This window comes from Cotesia glomerata, linkage group LG5 (genome assembly GCF_020080835.1).
Source record: "Cotesia glomerata isolate CgM1 linkage group LG5, MPM_Cglom_v2.3, whole genome shotgun sequence".
Classification (NCBI taxonomy): domain Eukaryota; kingdom Metazoa; phylum Arthropoda; class Insecta; order Hymenoptera; family Braconidae; genus Cotesia; species Cotesia glomerata.
The window spans coordinates 4122024-4136889 of NC_058162.1; the positions used below are offsets into that span (position 1 = coordinate 4122024).

Below are 14866 nucleotides of genomic sequence, written 5' to 3' on the forward strand. Positions count from 1 at the left end.
TTGAAACTGACAAAAATAATTTTATTAAACGTGTTTATTATAAATAATTTACATCTATATATAGAAAAAGTATGATTATAATGAAGAAAAAATACCTCAAAAAACATTATTACAAGATTGAAGACAATAAATTATTACACAAGTTCAATTAGATCGTGGAGGATTATAATACAAGCCAGCCATAGCTTCTTGAAGAGCTCTTAGACACGCAATGGTTGCTTTAAATCCTCCAGCCTTTTCGACTTTAGTTTCAGCGCGTACATGATTGATATATCCATCAGAATAAACTTGCTGCCAAGTTGGTGCCGGAGGTCCTTCTGATTTTTGCTCAATAGGTACATACGAAAACATTGGCCCTTCTTCTTGTTTAGGAATTGGTAAAAATCCTTGAGTTCCTTGCGTGCCAAATTGTATCCCGGTACTAAATTGTGTAGCTTTAGGTACTGGTGCAACTTTCTTAGCTTTTTCCGCAGCTGTTTGCATCGAACTAGCGAATGTTTCAACAATATTTTTAGCGTTTCCTTCAGAAAACATTAATTCATCTATAAGCGCTTCTTTGTCTCGTATTTTTTGTTTTTTAACTTCCATTTCTTCACGAGCTAGCTGTAATTTACGCTCTTCTTCACGTTGCTTTTCTAAAAGTAATAAATCTTGTAATTCACTTTCAGATCTACCTAATTTCATTCTATTTTTATTAATTTGATCTTTATTTTCTTTTTTATACTGCTCTATTTTTTTATTTGTCTCCAGTACGTCAATATCATTAGACAAATTATAAATAATTGTTTCTACTTCTTCCAGGTAATCATTGTACTCTCGAGTTGTTGCAAAATCCTCTTCTCTTTTATTGTAATCACGTAAGATACGCTTTCTTATGTCCACTTCCTTTTCTACCATAGAATCTTCAAACATTTGAATCCTAAAATTACCTCTTCGCAAAGGTATGAAACATTCTGGACAAGATCCGGAGCCTAAAAAATAAAATAAAAAAATATTAAATAAATACTTTGTAGGTTCTCATCCATGTTTTAAAAAATATTAGACAACAAATTTTGGGAACGTGGACAATAACAATAAGATGTTAAATTTTTTTATTCCTTTTTTGCATAAATAATTTTGTCAAGTATGTCTTATGTAACTGTTTATAATTGTATTTTTACAGTATGCCTGAAGAAGTTGGAAATAAAGCCAACGAAACGTTGCATTTTTTTTAAATTTAACATCTTATTGGTAGATAGATAGATAGATATTTATTTTTTATGCCAAGGCTATAATGGCAAATACAAAATTACATATTTAATAATATACAGTACAAATAACGACATACATTATTAACTTAATTACTTATTTTAATATTGATTGATTAAATTTTAATTCTTTATTTATAAATTTAGATTTTGATTTAACTGAGATGATAACTTAAAATAACGTCATAGCTTACTAACAAAATTCAAATAACAATGCCCTACTTTGTTGTTAACATTTTAAATTTTTCGATAATTTCATACAATTTTCTAATAATCTTAATCTTAAATGATGAACGACTATCATTACATCTTATTGTTATTGTCCACGTTCCCAAGATTTGTTGTCTAAAATTTAATAAATATTTTTTGTATTGAAGTTAGTAGACACTTGATAATTTTTTTATTTTTCTTTAAAAAACAAGGTCTAGAAAATTAATTAACTTGTTGAGGACGGGTCCAGTGGACCCCACAGCAAAACAGTTCTAATTCGTTTCCTATGTGATGTATTGACTTAATTGGCACCAAAATTTAATATAACATTCCCTTTAAATATCTTAATAATTATTTTTAATTTCTAATAATTTAAAAATACTGAAAAATCGTTTAAAGAAAAAAACTTACGAAATTGAACTTTTTTTATAAAAAAAAGTCGCAGAAATTTTGATATTTACGATATCGAAAAAAAAACGTCATTTTATTCGGAAAAAAATATATTTTAAGGAAAAAAATTAATATTTAATGAAGTTTGAAAAAAATATATTTATTCTGAAGTTTGAAGTTACGAATTTCGGTCAGTTGCTTAAAATGAGAATAAAACATTTAAACATGCAAAATAATATAAAAAGATTTAGTTTTTTGTCATAAAACTCTTTTATTATAATTATTACAATAAAAAAATAGAAATATCTTGAAGAATATCAATGAAATCAGTCGTAAATGAGACTAAGTCTCATTTATAAATCTCCTTTTAAATTCCAGGTGTACAAATAGTGATTATAGACTAGCAATTAGTGATTATCAATTATTAATTACAAAAAATTTTTCATTGTTTTCTCTTATCTCAATTCTCTTGATCTCTTAAATCTTAAATCTATTTTCTCTTTATAGATACTATTTATTTTATATAAACATTACTAAACATTCTACACATCGACGGTCTAATTAGCAATTTGTCTCTCCTTATTTTTTAGAGGGTGATTTTTTAACATTTTGATATAGTCATAATTGAATTATAAATTATTTGAATGATTCAGTCCTAAATGTTATATCTTTATTAGATAATAATTATATAAAATGGTTTTTTAAAGTGATAATAAATTTTGAACTAATTGTTTTTTTTCGTACAAATAAAAGATTCTCTAAAATGGAGTTAGACAATTTGCTAATTAGAACGTCGACATGAAAATGTAAAATATTCTTGTAAATTGCTGAAGGCATTTCTTTATTCTCCAAGGACCCTTGTAAGGATTTTTTTAGAATTTTTGAAAAAAATTCCTAAGTCTTTAGGGTGGCTGGAGAGGGAGTTCCGGGGGTGGTAGCGGCCTGATGATTTTTTATATTTTGTGGAGGGGTACTAGGAGTACTCTAAAAAATCGGCAGCTTCCAAGGACCCTTGTAAGGATTTTTTTAGAATTTTTGAAAAAAACTCTTAAGTCTTTGGGGTGATTGTAAGGGTAGTTTCGGTTTTTAGAGGAGTCTATATATCATTTTTAGGGCTATTTGTTTTTATTTGGAGCTAAAAAACCATTTTCAGTTCCAAAAGCAAAAAATTTTTTTTTTATTTTCGTTCATAAAAAAACGTTCAGACCCTGATAGCCAAGTTGGCCGCAACTTTCTGTCAATCTACTGCCGCAACTTGTCACCAACTTGGCGGCAACTCTTGGAAAGTAACTCGGTTGGTGTTAACTTGTTCACCAAGTTGTCGGCAAAAGTTGCTCTGAAACTTTTTCACACCAAGTTGACGATAAGTTTCTCAAGAAATTTGGCGACATATTGCGGCAGTAGATTGGTCTCTTTTTTCTCAGAAACTTGTAGCCAACTTGGCGCCAACAGTTACAAATTCGGAAGTTGACCGCAAGTTGTCGCTAAGTTGGTGGCAACTATCTGACACCAACTTGGTTGGTCTGAAACTGTGGCTATCAGGGGAGCTTCAGGTACATTTTCTTTACCAATAAATTTAAAATTGTCCCAAAGTTCGCCTGGGGTTCACTGGACCCCGTGTATCCTCAACGGGTTAAAAAAAAATTGCCTTTACAATTTTTCAGAGCTACGGTAAAAGACCCAGTTATTGACACTGGCCTAGTTGATTGACACTTGTAATTTTATTCTAATTAAGGTAGTTGTTGCGTGATAAGCATTTCAACAGAAAATTATGAAATTTTTTTTATTGAAAGATAAATATATTAATAATTCACTACCAAAATTTCAGATCAATTGACCGCACCATTTTTGAGTAATTAATTTTCGAAATTGTATCTATTACACGTAGAGGTATAGAGAGATGGTAAAGTTAGTATGAAATCTTCCGTACCACTCGAGTGGGCCAAAGATTTCATACTAACTTTATCATCCACAGATTCGGTAGAATCTGGCGCCAACCCTGATAGCCACAGTTTCAGACCAACCAAGTTGGTGTCAGATAGTTGCCACCAACTTAGCGACAACTTGCGGTCAACTTCCGAATTTGTAACTGTTGGCGCCAAGTTGGCTACAAGTTTCTGAGAAAAAAGAGACCAATCTACTGCCGCAATATGTCGCCAAATTTCTTGAGAAACTTATCGTCAACTTGGTGTGAAAAAGTTTCAGAGCAACTTTTGCCGACAACTTGGTGACAACTTGGTGAACAAGTTGACACCAACCGAGTTACTTTCCAAGAGTTGCCGCCAAGTTGGTGACAAGTTGCGGCAGTAGATTGACAGAAAGTTGCGGCCAACTTGGCTATCAGGGAAGTTCCGTTCAAATCCGTTGTAAACGGAGCGCCAGACTACCGACTGTGTTTACTGTAAGCAGAACGGTATTTCGAGGTTGCAAAATTTTATTTAATTATATGGTTCTCCTTTTTCCAAAATAATATATTATAAAAGTAATTTATACTTTATTTTACTGATATTAATTAATTATAATCAATTATAACACTTAATTCACTTAAAATTATTAAATTTTATCAGCACAAACTATAGTAAGCCCAGAAATTTCGATCCTGACTTTTTTTCGATGGGGAATATCAGCGCCACAGACTAGATAAAATAAAAATGTGTAGTAATCCTTCCTATAGACACGCAACTACAGTAAAAAGTGATTCATACCTTGCATCTATGGCCGCCAGGGTGCACTGGAATTACATCTACATAAACTGTAGCTTTAAGGGGATAGTTTGCAGTAAAAAATGCAGTCAACACGAGATTTAAGTTGTTATCAATTGTAAATTTTCATTATAATTACAAAAATACTAAAATCCGAACAAAAACAGTTTCACTGTAAAAGTCGCACCAAGTCCACGTTCATAAGACTATTAGGAAAAAATTTTTTTCTTTTACAAAAGATACAAAATAAAAAATTAAAAATCCGAGTAACCGATATGATTGTTTATGATTTTCGGAAATTAAAAAAATTTTTGTAAATTTAAAAATTAAAAAAAAATTTTAGAACGTACTTGGTGTGCGTCATTGTGTATTTCAATTTTTTTAAAGTCCTAGTAAATAGATTTTACGAATTTCATTAAAAGTAAAATATTTTGCAACCGCGCACACTACATACGTTCCAAAATTTTTTTTTAATTTTTAAATTTACAAAAAAATTTTTTTTAATTTCCGAAAATCATAAACAATCATATCGGTTACTCGGATTTTTTAATTTTTTTATTTTGTATCTTTTTGTAAAGAAAAAAAAAATTTTTTTTCCTAATAGTCTTATGAACGTGGACTTGGTGCGACTTTTTTACAGTGAAACTGTTTTTGTTCGGATCTTTCTATACCGCTACGTGTGAAAGATGCAATTTCAAAAATTAATTACTCAAAAACGGTGCGGTCAATTGATCTGAAATTTTGGTAGTGAATTATTAATATATTTATCTTTCAATAAAAAAAATTTCATAATTTTCTGTTGAAATGCCTATCATGCTACAACTACCTTAAACAAATAAAATGTTCTCAAAAAACCAGTTACCTTATTATAAATTTATAATTCAAAAATTGTATTTAATAATTTATTAGAGTCGATTTGTTTTATTTATTTAAAATAAAATTGCAAGTGTCAATAACTAGGCCAGTGTCAATAACTGGGTCTTTCACCTTACTAAAGATGAAATTTTTTAAATAATTTTTTTTTACTGTGATCTTACTGGTATTTGTTAGAAAAATTCTAAAAATTATCAGATGTCTCTCAATTTTGGTATTATTTTTTAAATTTATTTATTTAATTTATACCTTTTAAAAATAACAAATCCACACAGCTTTCACATAATGTATGCCCACAAACATTAACCATCAATTTAAGAGATGGATTTCGGTATTTTGTTGTTAAACAACGGGGACATGCCATATCATCCATTGTTGATGCTACTGATTTTCCTCGATTCATAATGACAAAAAAAACTCAGCAATCTTTTATGACTAAAAAATTTTTTTTCTGCTCCCAGCAATTATTTTAATTTTGCTTAAATTTTTTTAACTCATCAACATAACCTTAACACCACTGACATAAATTATCCATGTTAGTTATTAAAAAATAATTTTATAGAACTTGCAAATTAATAATATTTTTAATCAGTCAATTAAGTAATAATTATTGTAATAATTTTTATTTAAAACACCACATTTTTGTTGCAATAAATTTATTATTTCACTGTCACTCAGAAAAAAATATATTTTTTATTTAGATTTGTTGTTTTAATAATAATAATAATTATTATATATTTGACTCAAGCAATTGTTGTCAATGTAATTATTATTATAAACAGCTGATGATATTGACTAAAGTAAAATTACCGATCCAGTTAGAAAATGAAGTTAGCCGACATTTAAAAATTTTTCGAAAATTTTTATTGAAAAAATTTCAAATAAACAATTAAAAAAAAAAATTTCACATGTAAAAAACTTTAAGTGCAATTTTTTAGAATTATCTTTTTAGTTGTAATTTAATTAATAAAAAAAATCAATAATTTTTAGACGTCTGCTAACAATTTTTTTAGAATTTTATGGCAATTAAATGAATAAATAAAATTAATTAAAAAGTTTTACATGTAAAAATTAATAAAAATTATATATGAAAATTTTTAGAAGTATTTTTTAATTTTTTTGTTGCAATTGACTTGTTAAAAAAAAGTTTTAAATTGACAGCTGACGGTTAACTTTAGTATCATAACATCCAGTAACAATCACTAGTTTTAAAAATATCCACAAGATGGCGCTAGTGTTGCAGGTACTCAGTGGTGTATATAATGCGAAATAATTTTTTTTAGACATGCGTAAGGTTGAGAAAAAGGTTTTACGGGTTGCGGATGTTTATGGTGTTGCTTGAGTGAAATAGTGAACAAAATAACTTTCATAAAAATACATATTCATTTAACCAATTAGATTGCTAAATAATTGTAATTATTTCATCATCACTTTTTAATTGAGAAATTCAATTGATTTGGTTTTAATGAGGTTTATTTTTGGAATAACTAGAGAGTATATTAGTCAGTGTAATAACTATTGCTAGTAAAAAAAAATCAATTACTTCATATCCGGTTTTACTCAATATAAATTCAGGTAATGTATCAGGATATTTTGTAATTTTTTTTTTAAATATATTATTTTCTTTGTTTTAATGAATTTTTGTGAGTTGTAATTATTTCATTTTCATATTGTATTTATATTTTTTTTAACAGGTGTTAATAATATGTCTGAAGAGCATCAATTACCATCAGATTCTGATGAAGATGATGAAGATTACGTTCCTGAGGGAGCTGAGCAAGTAGGATCAGAAGCGGAATCTGAAGGAGAAATAGAAGATGAGAGTGGACCTGAGGATGAAAATGACGAGAATGAACAGAATTCGAAAAAACAAAAGAAGAGAGGTAGAAAAGGAAAAAAGAATAAAGCTCATAAGCGTAAAAAGATTGAATCTAAAGATATTGAAAGTGAAGATGAAGAGGAGAAAAATGAAACTAAAGTTATAAGTGAAGAAGAAGAAAAAGTACGTGCAGATTCTCTTTGGGCAGATTTTATGAAAGATACTGGTAACACATTTTTTTAAATAATTACTTATAATCTATATTATTAAGAGAATAAGCAAAATTTTTTAACCAGTGTATTCATGTGGTAAAATGGGTTTTTATGGGTGAATTTGGTATTGTTGGAAAAGTCTTGATCTGGAGTTGTGTCTTCTCAAAGTTTCATGTCATTCTTATCAATAATCAATTTATGATGATTAGTATTTAAACTGCATTCGAAAATGCTCTATCTATAAATATATAATTAAGAAATGACAGTGTATCTTATGAACTATAGACATTTTTAAAGATATAAGCTCATCCCGATGATACACTCATCGAGACCTTTTATTTGAGTACCCATATCAATTTTTCATATATTTATATATATATATATATATATATATATATATATATATATATATATATATATATATATATTATATATATATATGTATGTATGAAAAATATATAATAATGCATGTGGGTACTCAAATAAAAGCTCTTGATGAGTCTAACACCAGGATGAGCTCATTTCTTTAAAAATGTTAATAGTGAAGAAAGTACAGTGCAATTTAACATAATTAAGAAACGACCTTGTATCTTGTGAACTATTGACACTTTTAAAGATATAAGCTCATCCCGATGTTACACTCTTCAAGACCTTTCATTTGAGTACCCACATCAATTTTTTATATATTTATATATATATATATATATATGTATGTATGAAAAATATATCAAAATGCATGTGGGTACTCAAATAAAAGCTCTTGATGAGTCTAACACCAGGATGAGCTCATTTCTTTAAAAATGTTAACAGTGAAGAAAGTACAGTGCAATTTAACATAATTAAGAAACGACCTTGTATCTTGTGAACTATTGACACTTTTAAAGATATAAGCTCATCCCGATGTTACACTCTTCAAGACCTTTCATTTGAGTACCCACATCAATTTTTTATATTTATATATATATATATATATATATATGTGAATATGAAAAATATATAATAATGCATGTGGGTATTCAAATAAAAAGCTCTTGAAGAGTCTAACACCAGGATGAGCTCATTTCTTTAAAAATGTTAACAGTGAAGAAAGTACAGTGCAATTTAACATAATTAAGAAACGACCTTGTATCTTGTGAACTATTGACACTTTTAAAGATATAAGCTCATTCCGATTTTACACTCTTCAAGACCTTTCATTTGAGTACCCACATCAATTTTTTATATATTTATATATATATTATATATATATGTATGTATGAAAAATATATCAAAATGCATGTGGGTACTCAAATGAAAGCTCTTGATGAGTGTAACATCGGGATGAGCTTATATCTTTAAAATGGTCAATAGTTAAGAATATATAGTGCAATTTAACATAATTAAGAAATGACCTTGTATTTTGTGAACTGTTGACATTTTTAAAGATATAAACTCACCTTAACATTACACTAATCAAGACCTTTCATTTGAGTACCCACATCAATTTTTCATATATTTATATATATTATATATATGTATATATAAAAAATATATCAAAAATGCATGTGGGTACTCAAATGAAAGCTCTTGATGAGTGTAACATCAGGATGAGCTTATATTTTTAAAAACGTCAATAGTTAAAAAAGTACAGTGCAATTTAACAAAAGTCATTATTCAATAAAGCAAAATTTCAATTATTTATAGTTCACAAGTCACGGCAGTCACATAGTGACTGCAAGGTTGTTAGTGTAATATTAATTTGTGTATTAGTACATTTACTAAAAAGTAATTTTTATTTTTTAGGAACTGTCTCAAAACCAAAACCGCAGAAATCATCAAATAGCTCGCAAGTAAATAATCCAGTTGTAAGGCCTAAAGTTGAAGAGAAAGTTAAAATCACAAAAATATTTGAATTTGCTGGTGAAGAAGTTAAAGTTGAGCAACATGTTCCCGCAGATTCTGCAGAAGCTAGACTGGTATTATCTTCAACAGAAAAATCATTGAATCAACCAGAATTAAAAAGTGATTCAAGAAAAGATGTTAAAAAAACTCGTGGAGGTGGTCTTGGTGGAATATCTTCAGTTTTAGGACAAATTGGGAAGAAGGCAAAGATCAGTACTCTAGAAAAATCAAAGCTTGATTGGGATAACTTTAAAAAGGAAGAAAATCTCGATGAAGAAATAACAAATTTCAATCGTGGCAAAGATGGTTATTTAGAACGTCAGGACTTTCTTCAACGTGCAGACGTTCGTCAATTTGAGATTGAAAAACAACTGAGAACAATAGGAAGACGAAGCACACGATGAACCGTTTTTAATAATGTTTTAGATTTTGCATAACAGATGTTCAGTGTCGCTGAATATGGAACGAAAATGATAATAACTGCCTTTTAAGTTATAGGATCAAGTATTAATCATTCCAAGAGATCAAAAGGACGTAATAAACTTTTTAATTAAAAATATAATCTTAATAATTTGCCATTTAAATAACTTAAGATTTTTCAACTGTTGTACCAACAAATACAAATGCATTACCAATTTCAATTGACTCAAGGCCAATTAATAAACAATCCAGAATGGCCCATAGACTTTTTATGTATTATTATTAATAATGACTTTAAAAAAAAAAAATAATAATAATAATAATAACAATAATAATGCCTCGTTTTAATGTATGTTAAATATTGTTAATACAATTATTAAAAAGAAGAAATTTATTAAATCTTCTCAAATACTTAATGGCTCTGCTCAGGTGACAATTATTATATCTACGTTTGTATAATTATGAAATCATAGGCTGTTTATGATTTACTCAATATTTTCAATTAACTATTCATTTTCGTGTTTTAAAAAAAAAATACTTTTTTTTGGACTATTTTTACATGCCATAATCAAGAAACAATTTTATTTTTGAATTTATCTGCATTTTTAAAAATACATGGTAAAATAAAAAATTTTTTCCGAAAATTCAAACTCTCAGTTAATGAATTTAATTGATATTTAATAAAAAAAAAAAAATTAAGGTAGATATTTACAAGCGGGGTAAAAAATTTTAATTTTAATTTTTTTGAACGAAATTTCTATTTGATTTTATTGATATTTTTTTTTTTAAATACACGGAAAGAACAAGATGACACTGGATATCATCCCAGATTATACTCAGTGATATCTGTGGTGAAAAAAAATTTTAGATAGTAGAAAAATCCAGATTATACTAAGTGATATCTGGATTTACTCATTGTAATCTGGATTATACTAGTTACTATCTGAAATTTTTTTTCACTCAATATAATCTGGGATGATATCCAGTGTCATCTTGTTCTTTTCGTGTACATAAAAAAATGAATAATTAAAAAAAAACAAATTTTGATCACAATTAACAAATTTTTTAATGAAAATAAAGTTAGCCGACATTTAAAAATTTTTATGATTTTTTTTATTAAAGAATTATTACAAAAAAATTTTCATTTGTTAAAAACTTCAAAAACTATAAGTGCAATTTTTAAAAAATATTTTTTTGTTATAATTTAATAAATTAAACAAAATAAAAAAATCAAAAATGTTGGCTAACTTTATTATTATAATTTTTTAAAAAATTTTAATTTAATTTTTTATAAAATTTGTAAATTTTTTAAAAAATTGTGATATTCAACTTTTTTTTTTAACTGTTCGTTTTTTACGTCCTTTAAAAAATATATATATATATATATGCATATAAAAAGAAGATAAAATAGAAATTTCACCAAAAATATGAGAGCCAAAATTTTTTCCAACTTTCAGATGATTTTTTAATTGAAATTTTATGGCCAAAAATAAGTTTGACCGCACTTGTAAATAATTATCAAAATAAAGAATGGATAATTCAATTATGAATGTAAATATTTTAATTTTTTATCTTTGATTAGCCTTCATTCAAGAATTTTTTCAGATCATCTACAACGTTACTGACATTGTACATGTATAAGTGTGTAACACAAGTATGTGTCATTCAAGATACCAGTCTCCCATAAAACAGCCTTGCCGCGGGAAAAATAATTACTTGCTTCTCGAAGAGAATATTTTGCAGACATATATATAGACTTACTACCGTACCGCTTTAGCCAAGTTGTTATTCTGTTCTGTATATTAATGTATAGCGTATAAAAAAGTAGACGGTTGTTGGCGCCATCAAAAGCCGGCAGCAGGTCCATATTAAAGATGCAATGTATGCACGTGATTGGAATTCCGAACTTAATTCTCACTTTACAGCAATGGCATCACTTAAAGTCTTCAGCGGTCTTTAGAGTATTCCATTAGTTTAAAAATAAACTCTGTGACGAATAAAATATTGTGATACCGGATTTAAAGAGTAATTATGGAATTTTACATGTCAATACAATTTTCAGCGAATACCCACTTATGTAATAAATCAGCCACTCTTTAAATACGTCAAACTATTATACGTTAACGGATGATGAATCGTATAACGTTCAAGGAACACGTACCTTTCTTAGAAGTATTTTTATCTTTGTATTGTCACTTGCTGCAACTTATAAGCATCAGTATTACTTTGCAAATACTTACGTTACTTATAACGCACTACAATTACACATAGAACATGTGATGCAAGTTAATGAGATGAAACAAAGCACGATAAGAATTAATACTGAGAGATCTATAGTCTTAGAATTCCCATTAAAATTGTTCCTGTAATTTTTTTTTTTTTTTTTTTTTTTTCAGTAAGATTATGAATTAAAGCATTTAATGTGATATTCTGATATTAAAATAATTTCCGACTAATCATTCATAAATTTATCAATTAGATTAAAAAATTATCTAAAAAAATGCGTGCTCTGCAACTCTGATATCTCATACAGTTCTTTTTTATTCAAAAGTAATCCATAAATTATTAGAGTGAATTATCATGAAAATTTCATTGATCATCTCCTACAATGACGTTGTGACACCTACTTCTTACTCAAACAGATGAAACATACGATAAAGGTCATTAAATCGTGTACACCTCATCCCGTATCCCGTAGTGTAGCGAGTGGAGACCCACAATCAACGGTGACGTAGAATATTAAAGACTGGCATCACTGAGCCTTGAGTCATCAACCGTAAGTCCCACTGCCGTAATCATTTTCTCCGGTTTACTATTATCACCGGAATAGCAGGTGAAATTAGTTTTTTTCTTGATGTTCATGACACCAAAAGCAACCGCAACACCCTCAGGGTACAGACAAATTTATCATATCTTATTTAAATATTTAAAACAGCAATCTGATTAAACTTACTCCGGATAGAAGATATAATATGGAAAGTCATGTCATGATACTGAAGTTGATAGATATTAGAAATTTTTACAGTTATTAAATAACTATGAACGAAATAAAAAATTTCGCATTTTTATAGTTATTAAATAATTATGAAAAAAATAAAAAATTTCGCATGTGAAATTTTTAAAAAATTTTTAGAAGCCTTTTTTTTATTTTAAATTTAAAAAAAATTAACAGTCAGTTAACTTCAGTATTTTAAAGTCATGACACTGCAATTGATCGACATTAGAAATTTTTATAGAATTTTATAGCAATAAAATTATTATGAAAATTAATTTAGCAGATATTTTATAATTTTAAGAATTTTTTTAACAAATAAATTATACAAAAAAAATAGAGATTTAGAAAATTAAAAAAATAAAAAATCCAATTTTTTAGATAATAATAAAATTAGCCAACATTTTTGATTTTTTTATTTTGCTTAATTTATTAAATTTCAACTAAAAAATATTTTAAAAAAAATTGTACTTATAGTTTTTGAAGTTTTTAAGAAATGAAAAATTTTTTTTTCAATTTTTTTGTAATAATTTATTAATAAAAAAAATAAAAATTTTTAGATGTCGGCTAACTTTATTTTCATATTTTTTAGAAATAATTTTTCGGAGCAAATTTATTTATTAGAAAAAAATTGAAAAATTACCAAATTTATATAATGTCATAAAAATTTTTTTTTTTTAATTTTATGTGAAAATTAAGAAAAAATTATTAGTGGAAATTTTTAGAAGCATTTTTTTAATGACATTAAAATTAGCAGTCGCTTAACAATTTTTTAATTTTATTTAACAAAAAAATGTCCCAAAAAATCATTTAAAAAAAACTGAATTTTTTATTTTTAAAAATTTCTGCTTTTCAATATTTTTTTCTAATTTTTTGTGCCATAATTTATTTGTTATAGAATTTTTTAAATTATTAAATATTTGCTTAATTAATTTTCTTAGTTTTGACATTAAAATTAGCTGTGACTTAATTTTTTAATTTTATTTAACAAAAAAATTTGCTTAAAATTAGTATATTACATACCTAGGCCAGTAAAATAAGAAAAGTCTCAGACCACATGTAATTGTTGGCCGAGGCGAAGCCGAGGTTAACAAACATGTGGTCTGAGGCTTTACTTTTTACTGGCCAAGGTGTGTATACTATTTTTCTGCTCGACGTAGCCGGAATGTAGCAACTTTGTTTAGCGCAGCGGCCAGAAAGTTGCCACTTTCCGGCCGGAGGGCAGAAAAGTTATTTAAAAAAAATCAAAACTTTTTATTTTTTAAAATTTCTACAAGTCAATTTTTTTTTCTAACTTTTTTTTGCCATAATTTATATTTGTTATAGAATTTTTTTAATTAATTAATTAAATGCTAAATTAATTTTCATATTTTTTTTGTGAAATTGATTTAAAAAAAATCAAAAAAAAATTGACAGCTCTCAGCTTATTTTAGTATCATTGGAAAGTCTTAAATTTTTTTTTGTTATTTTTATACTGACTTTAATTTTGAAGGATGTTCAACAGGAGTTTTTTTCGCAGCCAAGTGTAAGTAACTTACTACCAGTGAAGGTACCTATTATCTTTCTCACCATCGCTTTCTTTTAGAATATACATAAGTGTGTTGTCTTTATCGCTAGTGGCTCCTACCTGGCTGGAATCTTGTCAATAATAAATCTGGGGAAAGAAAGTAGTGTAACAGAACTTTCAGTCACATCAAAACCAAAACACCAAGACATCTACATACTTATCAAACGTTGCGGACGTTTACATGCATTCATGTCTACACTACAGTCTACATGATATCCGTATTTTGTATAGTATTATATATATATATATATATATATATATATATATATGTATATATATATGTGTGTATATATATAGATGTGTATATATATGTGTGTATATATGTATATATATGTGTATATATATGTGTGTATATATATGTGTATATATATGTGTATATATGTGTATATATATGTGTGTATATATGTATATATATATGTGTATATATATATATGTGCATATATATGTATATATATATATGTATATATATATATATGTATATATATATATATATATATATATATATATATATATATGCTGCTATATATGTATATATATATATATATATATATAT

General features: G+C 27.0%; 2 protein-coding genes and 1 long non-coding RNA gene across 3 annotated transcripts; 2 read left to right on the forward strand and 1 right to left on the reverse strand.

Moving 5' to 3' along the window:
- Nucleotides 1-6022, reverse strand: LOC123265816 (CDK-activating kinase assembly factor MAT1). Its single transcript, XM_044729734.1, has 2 exons — nucleotides 5672-6022; nucleotides 1-971 (listed from the first exon to the last, which is right to left on the reverse strand). Exons 1-2 carry the CDS (start codon nucleotides 5823-5825, stop codon nucleotides 145-147), a joined length of 981 nt encoding a protein of 326 aa, XP_044585669.1. The 5' UTR covers nucleotides 5826-6022; the 3' UTR covers nucleotides 1-144.
- A 669-nt stretch (nucleotides 6023-6691) lies between these two features.
- Nucleotides 6692-10019, forward strand: LOC123265385 (craniofacial development protein 1). The gene is made up of 3 exons (XM_044729105.1): nucleotides 6692-6997; nucleotides 7117-7467; nucleotides 9236-10019. Exons 2-3 carry the CDS (start codon nucleotides 7128-7130, stop codon nucleotides 9736-9738), a joined length of 843 nt encoding a protein of 280 aa, XP_044585040.1. The 5' UTR covers nucleotides 6692-6997; nucleotides 7117-7127; the 3' UTR covers nucleotides 9739-10019.
- A 4135-nt stretch (nucleotides 10020-14154) lies between these two features.
- Nucleotides 14155-14450, forward strand: LOC123264908. The gene is made up of 2 exons (XR_006509447.1): nucleotides 14155-14271; nucleotides 14332-14450. It is a non-coding gene; the product is annotated as an uncharacterized LOC123264908 (long non-coding RNA).
- The last annotated feature ends 416 nt before the right edge of the window (nucleotides 14451-14866 follow it).

What these genes read in the sequence shown, in the direction of transcription:
- LOC123265816 (XM_044729734.1), bottom strand. Translation starts at nt 5,825, where the DNA reads ATGAATCGAGGAAAATCAGTAGCATCAACAATGGATGATATGGCATGT. An exon ending in GGATTTGTTATTTTTAAAAG is followed by an intron (nt 972 to 5,671) that starts GTATAAATTAAA and finishes TTTATTTTTTAG; the next exon opens with GCTCCGGATCTTGTCCAGAA.
- LOC123265385 (XM_044729105.1), top strand. Translation starts at nt 7,128, where the DNA reads ATGTCTGAAGAGCATCAATTACCATCAGATTCTGATGAAGATGATGAA. An exon ending in AGATTTTATGAAAGATACTG is followed by an intron (nt 7,468 to 9,235) that starts GTAACACATTTT and finishes TTTATTTTTTAG; the next exon opens with GAACTGTCTCAAAACCAAAA.